The sequence below is a fragment of the Hyla sarda genome, chromosome 1, assembly GCF_029499605.1.
Source record: "Hyla sarda isolate aHylSar1 chromosome 1, aHylSar1.hap1, whole genome shotgun sequence".
NCBI classification, from domain to species: domain Eukaryota; kingdom Metazoa; phylum Chordata; class Amphibia; order Anura; family Hylidae; genus Hyla; species Hyla sarda.
Genome location: NC_079189.1, coordinates 526,545,669 through 526,564,469, shown reverse-complemented (window position 1 = coordinate 526,564,469; position 18,801 = coordinate 526,545,669). Strand labels below are relative to the sequence as shown.

The following is an 18,801-nucleotide window of genomic DNA, read 5'->3' as shown; positions in this document are numbered from 1 at the left end:
GGCATGGAAATTACGCCATGTGCACAGTGCAGCAGAATCCCATTGAAATAAATGGGACTCTGCTGCTGCAGAATCTCTGTGCGGAATTCGGCACGAAATTCTGACATGCTAACATAGTCTTACCCTCAGCTCTTTTGGCAAAGTAGTGGTTGTCTTGGAGGTGTTTGGGGTCATTATCATGTTGGAATACTGCCCTGCAGCACAGTCTCTGAAGGGAGGGGATCATACTCTGCTTCAGTATATCACAGTACATGTTGGCATTCATGATTCCCTCAATGAACTGTAGCTCTACAGTGCCAGCAGCACTTATGCCCAAGACCATGACACTCCCAACACCATGCTTGTCTGTAGACAAGACACACTTGTCATTGTACTCCTCACCCGGTTGCCACCACACACGCTTGACAAATAAGTCTCATCGAACCACAGTACATGGTTCCAGTAATCTATCGCCTTAGTCTGGTTGTCTTCAGAAAGCTGTTTGCATGCTGCATCTTTAGAAGAGGCTTCCTTCTGGGACGACAGTCATGCAGACCAATTTGATGCAGTATGCGGTGTATGGTCTGAGCACTGACAGGCTGTCCTGCATCGCTTAACCCCTGCAGCAATGCTGGCAGCACTCATACATCTATTTCTCAAAGACAACCCCCGGGATGTGATGCTGAGCACATGCACTTAACTTCTTTGGTTGACAATGGCGAGACCTGTTCTGAGTGGAACCTGTCCTGTGAAACCACTGTATGGTCTTGCCCACTGTGCTGCAGCTCAGTTACAGGGTCTTGGCAATCGTCTTATAGCCTACTCTGTCTATGTGGAGGCGCATGTGCAGTATGCTGTTCACTGGTTGTGAGATCAGCAAACCTCATCAATCTAGACAATACAGAAGAAGGCGTTCCAGAGAGGTTATAACCGGTTGGGGGGAGAGGGGTGTGTGAAAACTGGCCAAGGTTTGCTAGTCTTGCATTACAGCGATTCAGCAATGTGTGATCACTACTATATATATACTGGATTGTCACACATGGAGGGTGAAGTCATGTGATATGTAGGTCTATACAAGTAGTACTAATAGTAGACATTACTTTTGCAACATTTAAAGGGACTGTGTAAATTTAGAAACATATGCTAGCTTCTTCTGAAAACAGCACCACATCTGTCCTCAGGATGTGTGTGGTACTGCAGCTTAGCTGTGTTCACACCATGGAATTTCCAAGTGGAATTCTACTGTCACACTGAGGATAATCAGAGAAGAATTTCCTTGCTAAATTTCCTCATAGGATCTGTGCCATTCTAAAATGGTCAAGAACCAGCGCTTATGTCCACAGAAAATTGGGCAGACATAAGCGCCATCCCATTGACAAACGGCACTTCCCTGACAAAATCCAATTTCTTGTCGGGAGTTCCTAACAGTACTTTCAGCTAGAGAACTGTGCTGCGGAACTCCCATTGGTAGGCTGCTGTAAGTGGAACCTGTGCAAAATAAAATTAAAAGGGAAATCAGGTTTAAAAAAAGAAAAACAGAAGAAAAAAAACACATTGGGAAAATCAAAAACATTTTACTTACATAAATAGCACAGAAATGTACATTTTAGACTATGTTTCACATTCTAGGCAGGCTGGCTTGAGGACTGCAGGTTATTCCAAGTGTGTACAGGTGTGAGAAGGCACAATATATATAGGTGTCTGGTGGATTTTCTTGTGTAATAGTTATCCATTTTTGAAAGCTATAACATAAATAGCTGGATAGATTATTTACATGAAAATACTTCTTTGAATAAGTTCAGACAGATACCCAAGGTAGCAGCCAAATGTAAATTCTATACATGGCATTTATCAGTCACTGTCAAATTCCTCTATCCTTAGCTCTTCATCCTCCATTATGGCCTGAGCTGTAACAGGTTGAGGTTGACTGGTTGGAAGATCAGTTTCTCCTCCTTGGCTGGAAAGTAGTACTGAACCACTGGATCCTTCCTGAGTCTTGGCTCCTTTTTTTATTTGCCCAGAAGCAGTGTCCTCTTCATCACCACTGTCTGCATCTGGTACTCCAGTGTCCTTGTCAGTAAGGGCTTCTAGCCTTATCCTGAACCAACATTATACATTAGTCAAGATTGGAAAGATATAAAACATAGCAATATTGTACAAGATGAAAGACGACGTCAAGGCTATAAACACTTAAAGGAAATCTGTCACTACATTCACCCACACTAAGGCCCCTTTCACACTATAAAGTTGCTCCATTAAAAGACCAGTTATAAACTTCCGTTAGAAAAGCCTCAAAAAACGAATTTTAAACGGCCGTTACAAAATCCCATTAAAGTCTATGGGATTTTTTGTTTATCCGTTATGACCCGTTATAGCCCGCCATGAATAACGGACGTTAGTTGTGACGGAAGAATAAATGGCACATGCATCTTCCATCACAAGAAACGGGTAAATTAACGGCCGTTATTTTTAACATTGAAGTCTATGGCAAACGGATGAGCCTTAATGTCATCCGTTTGCACCTGGTTTATAATATCCATTATTACTTCTGAGCATGCTCAGAAGAGGTGACATCAGCAGACTCCTGCAGTGCTGAGGGACTACTACTACTCTCATCATGGAACAGACTTGTTTCCATGATGGGAGTAGTAGTTCCCCAGTGTGAATGAGCCATTCAGGGCTCCCAGCAGGGTTTTTAAACTTCAGTGTGCCTTACTGTATCTTATTCCCCATGTGTATGTGTATATGTATGATTCTCCCTCCCCCCGCCTGCTTCCCGGTCATCTTCTAGTGCTGTCAACACAGCGCAGAGTAGGGACATGCCATTCCATTCCCTACTGCTCTTCTCCGTATCTGACAGAGAGGAGCAGCGGAGAATGGAGGGACCTGTCCCCCTGTGCGCTGTTATAGCGCTCCATTCCCCGCAGCCGTACCTGACCTGTACCCCCAATGCGCTGCCTCATTCATCGTCGCGTACAGAGCTGAGCAGTGGGGAATTGACTGACATGTCCCTGCTGTGCGCTCCGATTGCGCTTGGAGCAGGGCAGCAGCGGGGAAATGTCGGGCGGCAGCCTAGATGACTAGGCAGCAGGCGGGGGGGATTCATACGCCATTCAGGGCTCCCTGCGGGGAATTTAAAAATGAAAGTAAAATACATCCTACATCACAGGGGAGCGCAGCATTCCACCCGCTCCCCTGTTTAATAATTTCCAAATTGCATTGGATCTCAGAAGTGAGACCCGGTGCGATCATTCCCCTAGGCCCTGTACTACAACCTCCATCATGGAACAGACTCTGTACCATGATGGGGGTTGTAGTACAAACACTAATGTAGCCTCTCCAGCCACTGGCAGACGAGGAACTACTACTCTCATCATGGAAACAAGTCTGTTCCATGATGGGAGGAGTAGTAGTCCCTGCTGTGGGAGTCTGTAGGCAGTGGTTAGAGATGAGCGAACGTACAGTAAATTTGATTTGTCACAAACTTCTCGGCTCGGCAGTTGATGACTTATCCTGCGTAAATTAGTTCAGCTTTCAGGTGCTCCAGTGGGCTGGACAAGGTGGATACATTCCTAGGAAAGAGTCTCCTAGGACTGTATCCACCTTTTCCAGCCCATGGGAGCACCTGAAAGCTGAACTAATTTATGCAGGATAAGTCATCAACTGCCGAGCCGAGAAGTTTGTGATGAATCGAATTTACTGTAAGTTCGCTCATCTCTAGCAGTGGTGTGAAAACGTCCGTACATGGCGGATGTTATAACGTGTCTTAACAGGTGAATATGCCCGTTATTTTGGACGGACATTATTCAGCCGTTAGCACCCGTTATTTCAACTGTTATTATACATCCGTTTTTACACAGAAAACGGATGTTTAATAACGGATGAATACTCATAGTGTGAACGGAGCCTAACCAGCAGTACTGGTTGGTAGTGCAAGTGACACTGATTAAAAGGATACCTTTTTTTGTCTGGATCCCTCGCTGCCTTCCGGAGATGTCTTTATCTTATTGAATATGCAAATAAGCAGTCTGGGGCATGGGCGGAGCTACGTTCCCTGCCTCGGGCACAGTGACGTCAGCGCTGTTCAGCGATTGGCCCGGCTTATTAACATTCACTTCATTCCCAGGCATGCTGGGAGTTGTAGTTTTGCTTTGTGCAGTAGGCACTAAGACAGAGCAGGGAATGAAGTGATTATTGATAAGCCGGGCCGATCGCTGAACAGCTCTGATGTCATTGTGCCCGAGGCCAGGAACGCAGCTCTGCCCATGCCCCAGACTGCTTATTTGCATACTAAGTAAAATAAAGATATCTCCGGAACGCATGGATGGATCCTGACAAAAAAAGGTATCGTTTTAATCAGTGTCACTCGCACTACCAACCAGTACTGCTGGTTAGTGCGGATGAATGTAGTGACATTTCATTTAAGAAGTTGTGATCAGTGGGGTTGGGCTTGCACATAGAGAACTAAAAATGGGCTATAAACGGTCTTCAGCCATAGAAGACTTAATGCTTAAAAGGGGTACTCCACTGGAAAACCTTTTTATTTTAATCAAATGGTGCCAGAAAGTTAAACAGATTTGTAAATTACATCTATTTAAAAATCTTAATCCTTTCAGTACTTATCAGCTGCTGTATGTTCCAGAGGAAGTTTTTCTTTTTAAATTTCCTGCCTGACTACAGTGCTCTCTGCTGACACCTCTGTTCATTTTAGGAACTGTCCAGAGTAGAAGCAAATCCCCATTGAAAACCTATTCTGCTCCGGACAGTTCCTAAAATGGACAGAGGTGTCAGCAGAGAGCAGTGTGGTCAGACAAGAAATTTAAAATGAAAAGAACTTCCTGGAGTATATAAAAATTATTTAAAAAAATGTTTTCCAGGGGAGTACCCCTTTATTGAAGATCTTCTACCCCTTCATGCAAATCCAGGATACAACAGATCATAATCTTTGAAATTTGGCAAATGCTAAGCTGGTCACAGACCATAGACTTTTGTAGAGGGATCACATCATTAAGATCATTTTCACATGTGACCAGTGGTCAGGACAGGACTTGCATATGTAATATGCTCGTGTGAAAATGGCCTTAGCAACATTGGAGGTACATAATAGGATACCTATATTGCACAGCCCAAATGTGATGTGAGCCCAGCTTAATCTACATGAGTGTAATTCAGTCTAACATTTCTGTGACATCTATGGCCAACTTAATGGAACGCTAGATAACCTGGATATACTGCTTTATGCCTAGTGAGGGTCTATTCACTGTGTCCTGCGCATATTTGGTGCGCAGGAATTTAGGCTGCAGATTTCAGTGTAAACTAAATGACTGAGCATAGCTTCAAATCCTGTGCATGAAATATGAGCAGGATACTGTACGTGTGAATAGACCCTAAAGGGCCTGAGACTTTTACTGAAGCAGTAAAATCCTCACATTAGGAATCTGTTAGGCTACATTTAAATGAAGTGACTTTCAGTGACTTTCTATGCTTATATTGCACTAAAAATCTGATACAACACATGTAGATGAGAATTTTTAAGACAGTCACAGCAGAATTCCCCCTTTGCACTCTACAGCAAAAATGTACTGAAGTTTTGCAGCAAAATCAGTGGCAGAAAAACCTCAGTCACATCTGATCCTACCATGAAAACCTGGTTTAACAATGAAATAAAAAATAATATCAGTGATAGTATATTTTCACCAGTACTGCCTAATGCACAAGACAACACACTGGCAACAATGGCACATCAGAAAAGCTTCATCAGCTATGTAATACCTTCCAAAGTGACTCTTCAGGGGGAACCTGCCAACATCCTGGATAAATGCAATTTGTGCTGCAGAGGGAAAAGATCAGTTATGTAAGTCTTATCATATGAAAATATTTATAGTGTGTGGATGTTCCTGTCCTACCTCTTTTGCCCTGAAAACCCCTTTAAGGTAGGGTCACACGTAACAGATCCGCAGCATATTTTACGCTGCACATTCGCCGTTCATTTGACCCTATATTGTGCCTCCAGCTGTTCCCCCCCCCCATGTCCTGCTCGCAGCGGCAATGCATTGCTCCGAGCAACATATTGCCGCTGCGAGCAGGACATGGGGCGGGGGGCAACAGCTAGAGGCATAATATAGGGTTAGGTTATCGGCAGATCCACAGTGTAAAATACGCTGCAAGTCCGTTACGAGAGACCCTACCCTTAGGTTAATAATGACAAACCCAAAAAGGGGGCTAAGGGTCCTGAGTAGGGATGGCAGGTGGGGTGTGGAAAAACTTTCTAAATCAGATTAGCAGAGGCTAATGTTAATTTTGGTTGGATGGAGGGAACTCTTTGAATATATAGGTCTGGGTTTGGGCTTGTATCTGTGCCACTATATTGCCAAATTTCTACAAATCAGACAACATAAAAGTTGGTATATACAAGTTTATATGAAATCTGTATTATAATGAGTCTGTCTCATATAGTTTTCCAAATATTTACTCCATTTTGCTCAATGATCCTCCTGGTTTACTTTTAAAAATGTTCCAGAATTCTGGCACAAATTGCTCAAAAAATACTGACCTACATGTGCACCACATTTCTTAGGCTTTTTTTTCTTCTTCTTACACACTTTTCTAGTAGCCTCTGATAAAGGGGCTATGGCTTCAGATGTGACACTGTGTGCCAAAATCATGCCAGAACTCTGGCACAGTTTAAGCCAATTAATGTCTGATCTAAATCAATCTAAAAATACAACACATTTATAATCTTAATTTTTACACTGCCTAGTTTAAGTTAAACTGTCCATGTATTAAAAAGTTTTAGTTAATCTAAAGTCTATGGGGGAGATTTATCAAAACCTGTCCAGAGGGAAAGTTGCCCAGTTGCCCATAGCAACCAATCAGGTTGCTTCTTTCATTTTAAACAAGGCCTCTGCAAAATGAAAGAAGCGATCTGATTGGTTGCGATGGGCATCTCAGCAGCTTTTCCTCTGGACAGGTTTTGATAAATCTCCCCCTATGTCCCTAAAATGAAGCTTCGGGTACTCCTTTATCATCTTTATTTTATCTTCTCTTTTTCCCAAACAAGTCACTACAGATATAATGCACAATGTACCTTGGTTTCTTAAGGGATTAGTGAGCTTTGCCAGATATGGAACCACCTGGGTCTGAAGGCACAAAGGTGAGGAACAAAAACTTGAGAACAGTTCTCTTGCAGCCAGTGTATTTTCCTGATACTATAAGAAAAAAGAAGAGAGTAAAGAGAAAATAAACGCAGAGAAAAAATATATTCTAATGCATGAATGTCTTCCTAAAGGAAGTGAAAGATACAGTATGCTATAAGCACAGGATGGAAATACAAAGCAAAACCAGTTATATGAAAACATTGAGCACAAATGACTGGCTAAGGTGCATTCACACTACGATTTACACATATGGAAGCAGTTAAGATGCTGCAATGCATCAGTGAGTGCTGCCATTAATGGTAAATCCTGGGAAAAAAAATATACCTACCTTTTTATTTACATGAAACCATTGTGGCTTGTGTAGAGGTCGGAATCCAACTCCTGATTGACAACTAGCAAAAGCCCTCGAACTGTTACAATGTATGACCCCTCTGCTCGCCACCGAAGAACCGTACACATTCAGCGTGGATCTGAACTGCAGAGTATAAGCACATGGAAGCAAATGACTGCTGACATACTGACCAAACTCAATAATACAAGTGTGGCTGTATCTGATATAGAGTATATTCTATTACTGAGTATTTTATGATAACAGAACAAAAGGGCTATGGCTTGAGTGTTATTACATATTCAGCGTTTAATCACAGGGCACCATATTCAGGCCAAATAGGTGTCTGCATTTGCAGCTACGCTCTACTGTAGTGAATTGCACTCCAACATCATCTGCTATTTTGATCCTCCCTTTATAACCTATTTGGATGTATGTCAAACTGCAACACAGATTATGTGAGATCTGGGGCTATGGGCACCTTTGACATGGAAAAATATATTTTACATTTTATGGTTTACCTTGACTTAAGAATTTGCACTAAGTTGTAGGCTAAAATCTTTTATACACAAAAACAGACTACTTGAACTCCCTTCTCCTACTAACAATGCCACATTGGAGCTTTTCTTCTTATTTACACCGTGATCTGCCCTCCCTGAAGTCATGGATGCTTTGTTCCATCTTCATGCTCTGGCTTGCCGTGAACAATTTTCTCCCTCCTTCAGCTATCTTTAACAATGAAAAAGTGAAGGGGCAGTGTTCGGTCTATGTCAAAAGCAGCAGGATTGCCAGCTAAGTTAATCAGGGTGTGTAATCCTCTCCCCTACCAGGTCCTCAATTCCCAGACTACAATTCCCAGAATGCATTTCTTTCCCTCAGCTATATATCAAAGCTCTCCCACACTTCCTACAGCACTCCTGCCAGTTGTATGTCCAGAGATGTTGCAGACCATTTCAGTACATGGCAGACTATTGCTCAGCAGTCAGTAAATCTGCACAACTGCTGAATTTCTTAGACGTCTGCTCTTTTGCACGTGGCACTGCTCAGCATGCTGTAAACACCTTAAATATAAATATATATATATATATCTCTACTTAAATTCAGGAGGGAGTTAAAATAGAATACTGGAATACCCTCTAGAAGCATGAAAGCTTTGTGTCTCAACTGGCAAAGCTTATTTTATAAACATAGAGAGAACAACTATTAATATCTGTATGTATTAAACCCCAAGTGAAATTGCACAAGTAAAACTCCTTACATTCCAGTCACCGGTGAGAACATCGGCCGCACTGAGGTACTCGCTGGCTCTTACAACATCATCAATATCACAGTAGAAATCTAAATAGTTTTGGTGAATATATAAATTGAATAATTCACTTCGCATATGAGACTTTTCTACTACGGCCTGAAGAGAAAACAAAAGAAAAACATTGTAATAAACAGAACCTAGAATGTGAAACATACACAGACTACTAAATTGCAACCAAAAATGAGGAGAAAATTCTACTTACAAGAATTCAAGGAGTTTGGGATACAGTGGAATGGGACATCATAAAAAAAGAAAATTAACCCCTTAAGGACCCAGCCATTTTACACCTTAGGACTCGGCCATTTTTTGCACATCTGACCACTGTCACTTTAAACATTAATAACTCTGGAATGCTTTCAGTTATCATTCTGATTCCGAGATTGTTTTTTCCGTGACATATTCTACTTTAACATAGTGGTAAAATTTTGTGGTAACTTGCATCCTTTCTTGGTGAAAAATCCCAAAATTTTATGAAAAATTTGAAAATTTAGCATTTTTCTAACTTTGAAGCTCTCTGCTTGTAAGGAAATGGATATTCCAAATAATTTTTTTTTATTCACATATACAATATGTCTACTTTATGTTTGCATCATAAAGTTGACATGTTTTTACTTTTGGAAGACACCAGAGGGCTTCAAAGTTCAGCAATTTTCAAATTTTTCACAAAATTTCCAAACTCACAATTTTTCAGGGACCAGTTCAGGTTTGAAGTGGATTTTAAGGGTCTTCACATTAGAAATACCCCACAAATGACCCCATTATAAAAACTGCACCCCCCAAAGTATTCAAAATGACATTCAGTCAGTGTTTTAACCCTTTAGGTGTTTCACAGGAATAGCAGCAAAGTGAAGGAGAAAATTCACAATCTTCATTTTTTACACTCGCATGTTCTTGTAGACCCAATTTTTTAAATTTACAAGGGGTAAAAGGAGAAAATTTATACTTGTATTTGTAGCCCAATTTCTCACGAGTAAGCACATACCTCATATGTCTATGTAAAGTGTTCGGCGGGCGCAGTAGAGGGCTCAGAAGCAAAGGAGCGACAAGGGCATTTTGGAGAGTACGTTTTTCTGAAATGGTTTTTGGGGGGCATGTTGCATTTAGGAAGCCCCTATGGTGCCAGAACAGTAAAAAAAAACAAAAAAAAACACATGGCATACCATTTTGGAAACTAGACCCCTTGAGGAACGTAACAAGGAATAAAGTGAGCCTTAATACCCCACAGGTGTTTCACGACTTTTGCATATGTAAAAAAAAAAAAAAAAAATTTCACTAAAATGTGTTTCCCCCCAAATTTCACATTTTTGCAAGGGTTAATAGCAGAAAATACCCCCAAAAGTTGTAACCCCATCTCTTCTGAGTATGGAGGTACCCCATAAGTTGAACTGAAGTGCACTACGGACGAACTACAATGCTCAGAAGAGGAGGAGTCATATTTGGCTTTTTGAGAGCAAATTTTGCTCGGGGGGGCATGTCGCATTTAGGAAGCCCCTATGGTGCCAGGACAGCAAAATAACCACCACATGGCATACCATTTTGGAAACTAGACCCCTTGAGGAACGTAACAAGGGGTACAGTGAGCATTTACCCCCCACTGGTGTCTGTCAGATCTTTGGAACAGTGGGCTGTACAAAATTTTTTATTTGCACAGCCCACTGTTCTAAAGATCTGTCAGACACCAGTGGGGTGTAAATTCTTACTGCACCCCTCATTACATTCCGTGAGGGGTGTAGTTTCCAAAATGGGGTCACATGTGGGGTTTTGTTTTTTTTGCGTTTGTCAAAACCGCTGTAACAATCAGCCACCTCTGTGCAAATCACCTCAAATGTACATGGTGCACTCTCCCTTCTGGGCCTTGTTGTGCGCCCCCAGAGCACTTTGCGCCCACATATGTGGTATCTCCGTAGTCGGGAGAAATTACATTACAAATTTTGGGGGTCTTTTTTTTCCCCCTTTTACCTCTTGTCAAAATGAAAAGTATAGGGCAACACCAGCATGTTAGTGTAAAGAATTTATTTTTTTACACTAACATGCTGGTGTAGACCCACACTTCACCTTTTAATAAGGGTTGAAAGGAGAAAAAGCCCCCCAAAATTTGTTAGGCAATTTCTCCCGAGTACGGCGATACCCCATATGTGACCCTATACTGTTGCCTTGAAATACGACAGGGCTCCAAAGTGAGAGCGCCATGTGCATTTGAGGCCTGAATTAGGGATTTGCATAGGGGTGGACATAGGGGTATTCTACGCCAGTGATTCCCAAACAGGGTGCCCCAAGCTGTTGCAAAACTCCCAGCATGTTTGGACAGTCAACGGCTGTCCGGCAATATTTTGCAAAAGCTGGAGGCTCCATTTTAGAAGCAGTGGCGTACCAGACGTTTTTCATTTTTATTGGGGAGGGGGGCTGTGTAGGGGTATGTGTATATGTAGTGTTTTTTACTTTTTATTTTATTTTGTGTTAGTGTAGTGTAGTGTTTTTAGGGTACAGTCATACGGGCGGGGGATTACAGCGAGTTTCCCGCTGCGAGTTTGAGCTGCCGCGCAAAATTTGCTGCATCGCAAACAGCCTGATACTCACTGTAAGCCCCCTGCCCATGTGAATGTACCCTGTAAATTCACAGGGGGGGGGGGGGCCTCCAGCTGTTGCAAAACTACAACTCCCAGCATGCACAGTCTCAATGCATGCTGGTAGTTATAGTTTTGCAACAGCTGGAGGCACACGGGTTGGGAAACACTGAGTTAGGAAACAGACAATGTTTCCCAACCAGTGTGCCTCCAGTTGTTGCAAAACCACTACTCCCAAACATTCTCAGGCATGCTGGAAGTAGTAGTTCGGCAACATCTTTAGAGCCAGATGTTGCCGAACTACAACTCCCAGCATGCTTGGAGTTGTAGTTTTGCAACATCTGGAGGACTACAGTTTGCAGACCCCTAATACAGTGGTTCCCAATCTGTGCCCTTCCAGATGTTGCAAAACTACAACTCCCAGTATGCCAAAACTGTCCAGGCATGCTGGGAGTTCTAGTTCTGCAACATCTGAAGGGCCAGATGTTACAGAACTACAACTCCCAGCATGCCTGGACAGTAAGGGCATGCTGAGGATGTGTAGTTTTGCAACATCTGGAAGGGCACAGTGGTCCCAAAACTGCGGCCCTCCAGATGTTGCAAAACTGCAACTCCCAGCATGCCCAGACGCCAAGGGCTGTCTGGGCATGCTGGGAGTCGTAGTGTAAGGGGACCAGATGGAGCAGTCCAGATCGCTTTACGGCGGTCTGGACTGCTGCAAAGGTCCCGCGACGCCGCCGAAGATCCACTCACCTATCGCCACCGTCTCCGCCGCCGGGATCCGGGTCTTCAGGGACGAGGTAAGCACCGGGGCCGGGCCCCAGCACTGCCCCGTCCCCCGCCGCGTCCTCCGGTCTTCCTACCGTTCTCTCCGGACTTCGAGGGGCCGGGCAGGGCGGGAGGAAGTAACCGCCCCCCCTGCGATTGGTCGGTTAGGAATCGCAGGGGATAGGAGGAGATGGCAGGCTTGCCACCTCGCTCCTATACTTTAGCATGGTCTTGGCTGTGACAACTGGGATCATGCAAAATTACCGGGCGGTCGGGTCCCAGAGACCCCATCAGCCCGGTATCGCCGCAGATCGCAGGGGCGATTTCCCTCGCGATTTGCGACGATCGCCGACACGGGGGGCCTACATGGCCCCCCTCGGCGTTTGCCCTGGATGCCTGCTGAAGCATTTCAGCAGGCATCCGCTTCCGATCTCTGCCCGGCAGGGACCGGAAAACACCATGACGTACTCATACGTCATGGGTCCTTAAAGCCCAGGGTGCGGAGACGTATGCATACATCATTGGTCTTTAAGGGGTGAATCCACCTTTGGACAGCCTTGTAACCATATGCCAAAAATGGACAGTGTTTTTAAAATTGCATGGCTAACAAGGACATGGGGAAAAATTCAAAGGTTAGTTAGGGGAAAGATTTGAAGTAGCAAGAGAAAATATTATTTTTCTGAAAGATTAGAAGTTTGAAACAAGCTTTTAGCAGATGTGGTTGGTAAATCCACAATAAGTGAATATAAACCTGGCTTAGATAAAAAGAAAAGAAAAGGAAATAGTATAAGGGCAGTCTAGATGGACCAGATGGAATTTATAGCCCATATAGACTGCCCTTATAGTCAATAACCATTTACCCTAGTCTGATTCATATAGAGGAGTATACTTTATGGTAAGACACATCCCTTACCTCTGGGAGGACAAGCAGCAGGTCTCTGTCATGATGTGATAAATGTGCTGGCAATTTATGGCAGTCCAGATCCGCTTCTGGGGCCTCCCCTGGAAATACATGTGTAACTAAATATATATCAATATTAAACACACAGATTACCAGCATTTCTCAATAGCTACATGACGACAGACCCTCAGACTATGGACTGGGCTCAACTATAAAATGATTTACAGAAATTAAACATGTCATGTGTTCATGTGATTAATACTTATTCTACATGATAATACGGAAGCATACTGGGCAGATACTGGGCATACGCCACTAAATGTATAGTAAGGTCCTCAGTGCAAAGCAACCATCCTAAATATGAAGACTGAGGATTCAACCTGAATATATAGGATTAAGGGTAGATGTGCGATGCAGCTGCAATATATTAACATACAACTTCCATTTTTTACAGGAATAGGAGACTTTAAAAACACAAGGGCTAAATGGAGTAAAACACCTCAAAAGACTCTTACTTTTACAATGCAGTATTTTCCCTAGTGCTCGGAACAAGAAAAGTGGAGCATCTTTGCCTCCAATGGCTAGCATTTCATCTGCTTTATCAGATTTTTTTTTACTCTTTGATTTGGATGACGATTTAGACACCTTTGTAACTTTTCCTTTCTTTCTAGACCCTGAACCACTTGGCTGGGAAGAATCTGTAGAGAGATAGTTAAGTTAATCACCAATAAATAACATCAACAGAGACAAATGTGCAGTGGCTTTAACCCCTTAAGGACACAGCCCATTTTGGCCTTAAGGATAGGGGATAAGATGTTAGATCACGGGGGTCCGCAGCTGGGGACCCCGCGATCTCTGGGCCGGCAGCAGCGGCATCCGAAACACAGAAGCTTGCAGCTTCTGCGTTTGTGATGTCACGTCACGCCCCCTCCATTCATGTCTATGGGAGGAGGCATCACAGCTGGTACATAGCCGTCACGCCTCCTCCCATAGACGTGAATGGAGGGGGCGTGGCGACCCGCATCGCCAGTCATCAGGAACAGAGTGGAGTTCGCTCTGTGCACCGAATGACAGGGGTGTCGCGTTGGATATCGTCTTATAAGATGTTTCCACCGGAGTACCCCCTTTAACCCCTTAAGGACCAAGGAAGTACCGGTACGTCCTTGGTCCTGCTCTCCTGATATAACGCGGGGTTACACGGTAACCCCGCATCATATCACGGCAGGCCCGGCGTCATAGTGAAGCCGGGACCCGCCGCTAATAGCGCGCAGCGCCGCGCGCTATTAACCCTTCAGCCGCTCGCTTAGAGCTGAGCCGCGCGGCTAAAACCGAAAGTGAAAGCTGCCGGTTAACTCAGTGGGCTGTTCGGGATAGCCGCGGCGAAATCGCGGCATTCCAAACAGCTTACAGGACAGCGGGAGGGCCCCTACCTGCCTCCTCGCTGTCCGATCGCCGAATGACTGCTCAGTGCCTGAGATCCAGATGCGGCAGAATCGTCGACCACTGGTTTCCTATGAGAAACCAGTGATTAATGATGAAGATCAGTGTGTGCAGTGTTATAGGTCCCTATGGGACCTATAACACTGCAAAAAAAAAGTGAATGAATATCATTTAACTCCTCCACTATTAAAAGTTTGAATCACCCCCCTTTTCCCATTAAAAAAAAAAAAAAACAGTGTAAATAAAAATAAACATATATGGTATCGCCGCGTGCGGAAATGTCCGAATTATAAAAATATATCATTAATTAAACCGCATGGTCAATGGTGTGCGCGCAAAAAAATTCCAAAGTCCAAAATAGTGCATTTTTGGTCACTTTTTATATCATTTAAAAATGAATAAAAAGCGATCAATAAGTCCTATCAATGCAAAAATTGTACCGTTAAAAACTTCAGATCACGGCACAAAAAATGAGCCCTCATACCGCCCCATACATGGAAAAATAAAAAAGTTATAGGGGTCAGAAGATGACAATTTTAAACATATTAATTTTCCTGCATGTAGTTATGATTTTTTCCAGAAGTCCGACAAAATCAAACCTATATAAGTAGGGCATCATTTTAATCGTATGGACCTACAGAATAAAGATAAGGTGTCATTTTTACCGAAAAATGTACTACGTAGAAACGGAAGCTCCCAAAATTTACAAATTTTGTCGCACAATGATTTTTTTTTTCCGTTTCACCATAGATTTTTGGCCAAAATGACTGACGTCATTACAAAGTAGAATTGGTGGCGCAAAAAATAAGCAATCATATGGGTTTTTAGGTGCAAAATTTAAAGAGTTATGATTTTTTAAAGGCAAGGAGCAAAAAACGAAAATGCAAAAACGGAAAAACCCCCGGTCCTTAAGGGGTTAAGGACGCAATCAATCTTATTTTAGCGTTTTCATTTTTTCCTCCACGTGTTCTAAAATCCATTCTTTTATATTTCCATGCACAGGAATGGGCTTGTTTTTTTTGCGGGATCAATTGTATTTTGTAATGACATCACTCATTTTACCCTAAAATGTATGGTGAGCCCAAAATATAATTTCCTGTGTAAGAAAAGTTAAACAAAAATCACAATTTAGTAAATTTAGATGGGGGGGGGGGTGTTGGTTTGTTCGGGTTCGTTTTCACGCTGTACACTTTACGGTAAAAATGACATGTTTGCTCCATTTTCTGGGTCAGTTAGATTAAAATTATTCCCATGGTTACATACCTTTCTATTATTGTATTGCTTTTAAAAAAATCTGAAACTTTTTTTTTTTTACAAAATCAGTACGTTTAAAATTGCCCTATTTTGACCACCCCTAACATTCTCATTTTTCCGTATACGGGGCTGTATGAGGGCTAATTTTTTGCGACATGTTCTGTAGTTTTTCTTTTAGTACTACTATTGCACATATGTGACTTTTAAATCGCTTTTTATTAATTTTTTTTGCAATGTGATGTAAACAAAAAGCAGATTTTTTTATGTTTACGTCGTTCACAGTACAGATCATTAAAATTATATATTTTTATAGTTCGTAATGTTTATTATTTATAATTTTTTACACTTTTTTGATTTCAATGGGAAAAAAGGGTTATTTAAATCTTTATTGGGGAGGGGCTTTTTCACATTTTTCCTTCACTTTTAAAACTTTTTTTTTTTTTTATTTAGTTTACACTTTTTTAGTCCCCATAGGGGACTATTTATAGCAATCATCAGATTGCTAATACTGTTCAGTGATCAGTAGTATTAGTGATCTTCTGCTCTGGTCTGCATGAAGGAGAGTGGCGGAGGCAAAGTGAGGGGACCACCATCTGCCATCTTGGCTGATCTGATCCCTGCGGCAGTGCTGCGGGTGATCAGATCAGCCATATAACCTCTTAAGGACGCAGCCCATTTGGGCCTTAAGGACGCAGACAATTTTATTTTTACGTTTTCGTTTTTTCCTCCTTGCCTTCAAAAAATCATAACTTTTATATTTTCATCCACAGACTAGTATGAGGGCTTGTTTTTTGCGCGACCAGTTGTCCATTGTAATGCCATCACTCACTTTACCATAAAATGTATGGCGCAACCAAAAAAATACTATTTGTGTGGGGAAATTAAAGAAAACCGCAATTTTGCTAATTTTGGAAGGTTTCATTTTCACGCCGTACAATATACGGTAAAAATGACATGTGTTCTTTATTCTCTGGGTCAATACGATTAAAATGATACCCATGATAACATACTTTTCTATTACTGTTGCGCTTAAAAAAAAAATCTAACTTTTTAACCAAATTAGTGCGTTTAAAATCCCCCTATTATGAAGGCCTATAACTTTTTCATTTCTCCGTATAAGCGGTGGTATGAGGGCTCATTTTTTGCGCCGTGATCTGTACTTTTTATTGATACCATATTTGCTTATATAAAACTTTTAATACATTTTTTATTAATTTTTGGGGGAATAAAATGTTATAAAAAAGCAGCTATTTTGAATTTTTTTTTTTACGTTCATGCCGTTCACCGTACGGTATCATTAACATTTTACTTTAATAGTTCAGATATTTACGCACGCGGCGATACCAAATATGTATATAAAATATATTTTTAACACTTTTTGGGGGTGAAATAGGGAAAATGGGACAATTTACATTTTTTGGGGGGGAGGGGGTTTTTCACATTTTTTTTTACTTTATTTTTTCACTTTTTTTACTTTTATTTTTACACTTTAATAGTCCCCATAGGGGACTATTTATAGCAATCATTCGATTGCTAATGCTGTTAAGTGCTATGTATAGGACATAGCACTGATCAGGGTTATCGGTCATCTTCTGCTCTGGTCTGCGGGAAGGCAGATCAGAGCAGAAGACTCCCGGAAGACAGCGGAGGCAGGTGAGGGGACCTCCGGCTGCCGTGCAGGATGATCAGATCGCCGCGGCAGCGCTGCGGGCGATCCGATCATCCATTTTAGTGTCCGCAATGCTGCAGATGCTGTGATCTGTATTGATCACGGCATCAGAGGGGTTAATGGCGGACATCCGCAGGATCACGGGTGTCCGCCATTACCGGCGGGGTCCCTGGCTGCAATCAACAGCCGGGACCTGCTGCGCATGATCCGGGCATCGCTCCGATGCCCACGGTTATGCTTAGGACGTAAATGTACGTCCTGGTGTGTTAAGTACCACGTACATTTACGTCCTTCGTCGTTAAGGGGTTAAAGTGCCACACTACCTCAGAGGCAGTGATCTGAATTGACCAGCATCTGAGGGGTTAATGGCGGACATCAGAGCGATCGCTGATGTCCGCCATTAACGGCGGGTCTGCGGCTGCTAACAGCCGCTGGGACCCGCCATGCATGAAGCGAGCGCAACTCCTTTGCTCGGGTCATAGCTGCGCTGTAAATGTATGGCGCTGTAAATGTACGGCGCTGTGCATGAAGTACATTTACCGCGCATGTCCTTAAGGAGTTAAAAGACTGTTCGGCTGCTGGATATTTTTTAGCAGAGATTTCCAAGTAGTCTTTTTAAAAAGAAAAAAAAAAAACTTACATACATTTATTAAGACAATTTTCAACTCGACTCTTTTCTACACCTTAGGAAATATGTCATAGTCAAGATTGAAGAAGAAGAATTTTTGTGGGGGAAAAAAAAACTCAGACAATCCTTTCATTTTCAGGGCCGATAAGTAATAAATTCAATCTTACCTTTAAGTGCTGAGAACTGGAGGCAATTGATGGCACTTCTAATATCCCCTGAACATCCTGAGCACAACAACTCCAGAGTTTCCTTATCAGGAATAGCCAACTTCCCTCCGCTCTGACACATAAAAACAGTAGAGAGCACATCACAATGCAGCTCAATGTGGCATATACAATACCTATTTTCCAAGATTTTACCCTATTAAGAACAACCTCTTTTGGACCAAGACATTTTTCCCCCATCATCACATTCCAAGAGCTACCATTGATTCTGTAGCTTTAGAAGGGCCTAGTATTCTATACATAATATTTGAGAATACTTAGTATTTCAAAGAATTATTGCCGGACAGTGAAAGGCTGACTTGTTTGGTCAGGGGATCCAAAAACACAAAGTTGTAAAAAAAAAGGTGCAGATTTTTTCTACACCAATCCATGTTTTGGCTAAAAATACTGACCAATATACTATATGGGAACATAGGGGGACATTTACCAAAACTATGCAGAGGGGGAAAAGGAGCAGTTGCCCATAGCAACCAGATTGCATTGCTTATTTTTCAGATGCTTTTTTAAAAATGAATTGCTATGGGCAACAGCACCACTCTTCAGCAGAGAGTGAATAAATCTCCCCCTAGTCTCTCGTCAA

At 42.4% G+C, this 18,801-nt stretch overlaps 1 protein-coding gene across 2 annotated transcripts in view; it reads right to left on the bottom strand.

The window, feature by feature from the left end:
- Window positions 1-1,523: 1,523 nt before the first annotated feature.
- RAD17 (RAD17 checkpoint clamp loader component) overlaps window positions 1,524-18,801 on the bottom strand; it is a 28,280-nt gene continuing 11,002 nt past the window's right edge. For both annotated transcript variants that reach the window (XM_056539254.1, XM_056539246.1), the window contains exons 10-17: window positions 18,165-18,276; window positions 13,522-13,704; window positions 13,019-13,107; window positions 8,723-8,869; window positions 7,465-7,611; window positions 7,067-7,187; window positions 5,752-5,809; window positions 1,524-2,077 (exon numbers count right to left, since the gene is read on the bottom strand). In XM_056539254.1, coding sequence (XP_056395229.1) covers window positions 1,831-2,077; window positions 5,752-5,809; window positions 7,067-7,187; window positions 7,465-7,611; window positions 8,723-8,869; window positions 13,019-13,107; window positions 13,522-13,704; window positions 18,165-18,276 — 1,104 coding nt within the window. In that variant the 3' untranslated portion in view covers window positions 1,524-1,830. The remainder of the gene's footprint in view (window positions 2,078-5,751; window positions 5,810-7,066; window positions 7,188-7,464; window positions 7,612-8,722; window positions 8,870-13,018; window positions 13,108-13,521; window positions 13,705-18,164; window positions 18,277-18,801) is intronic.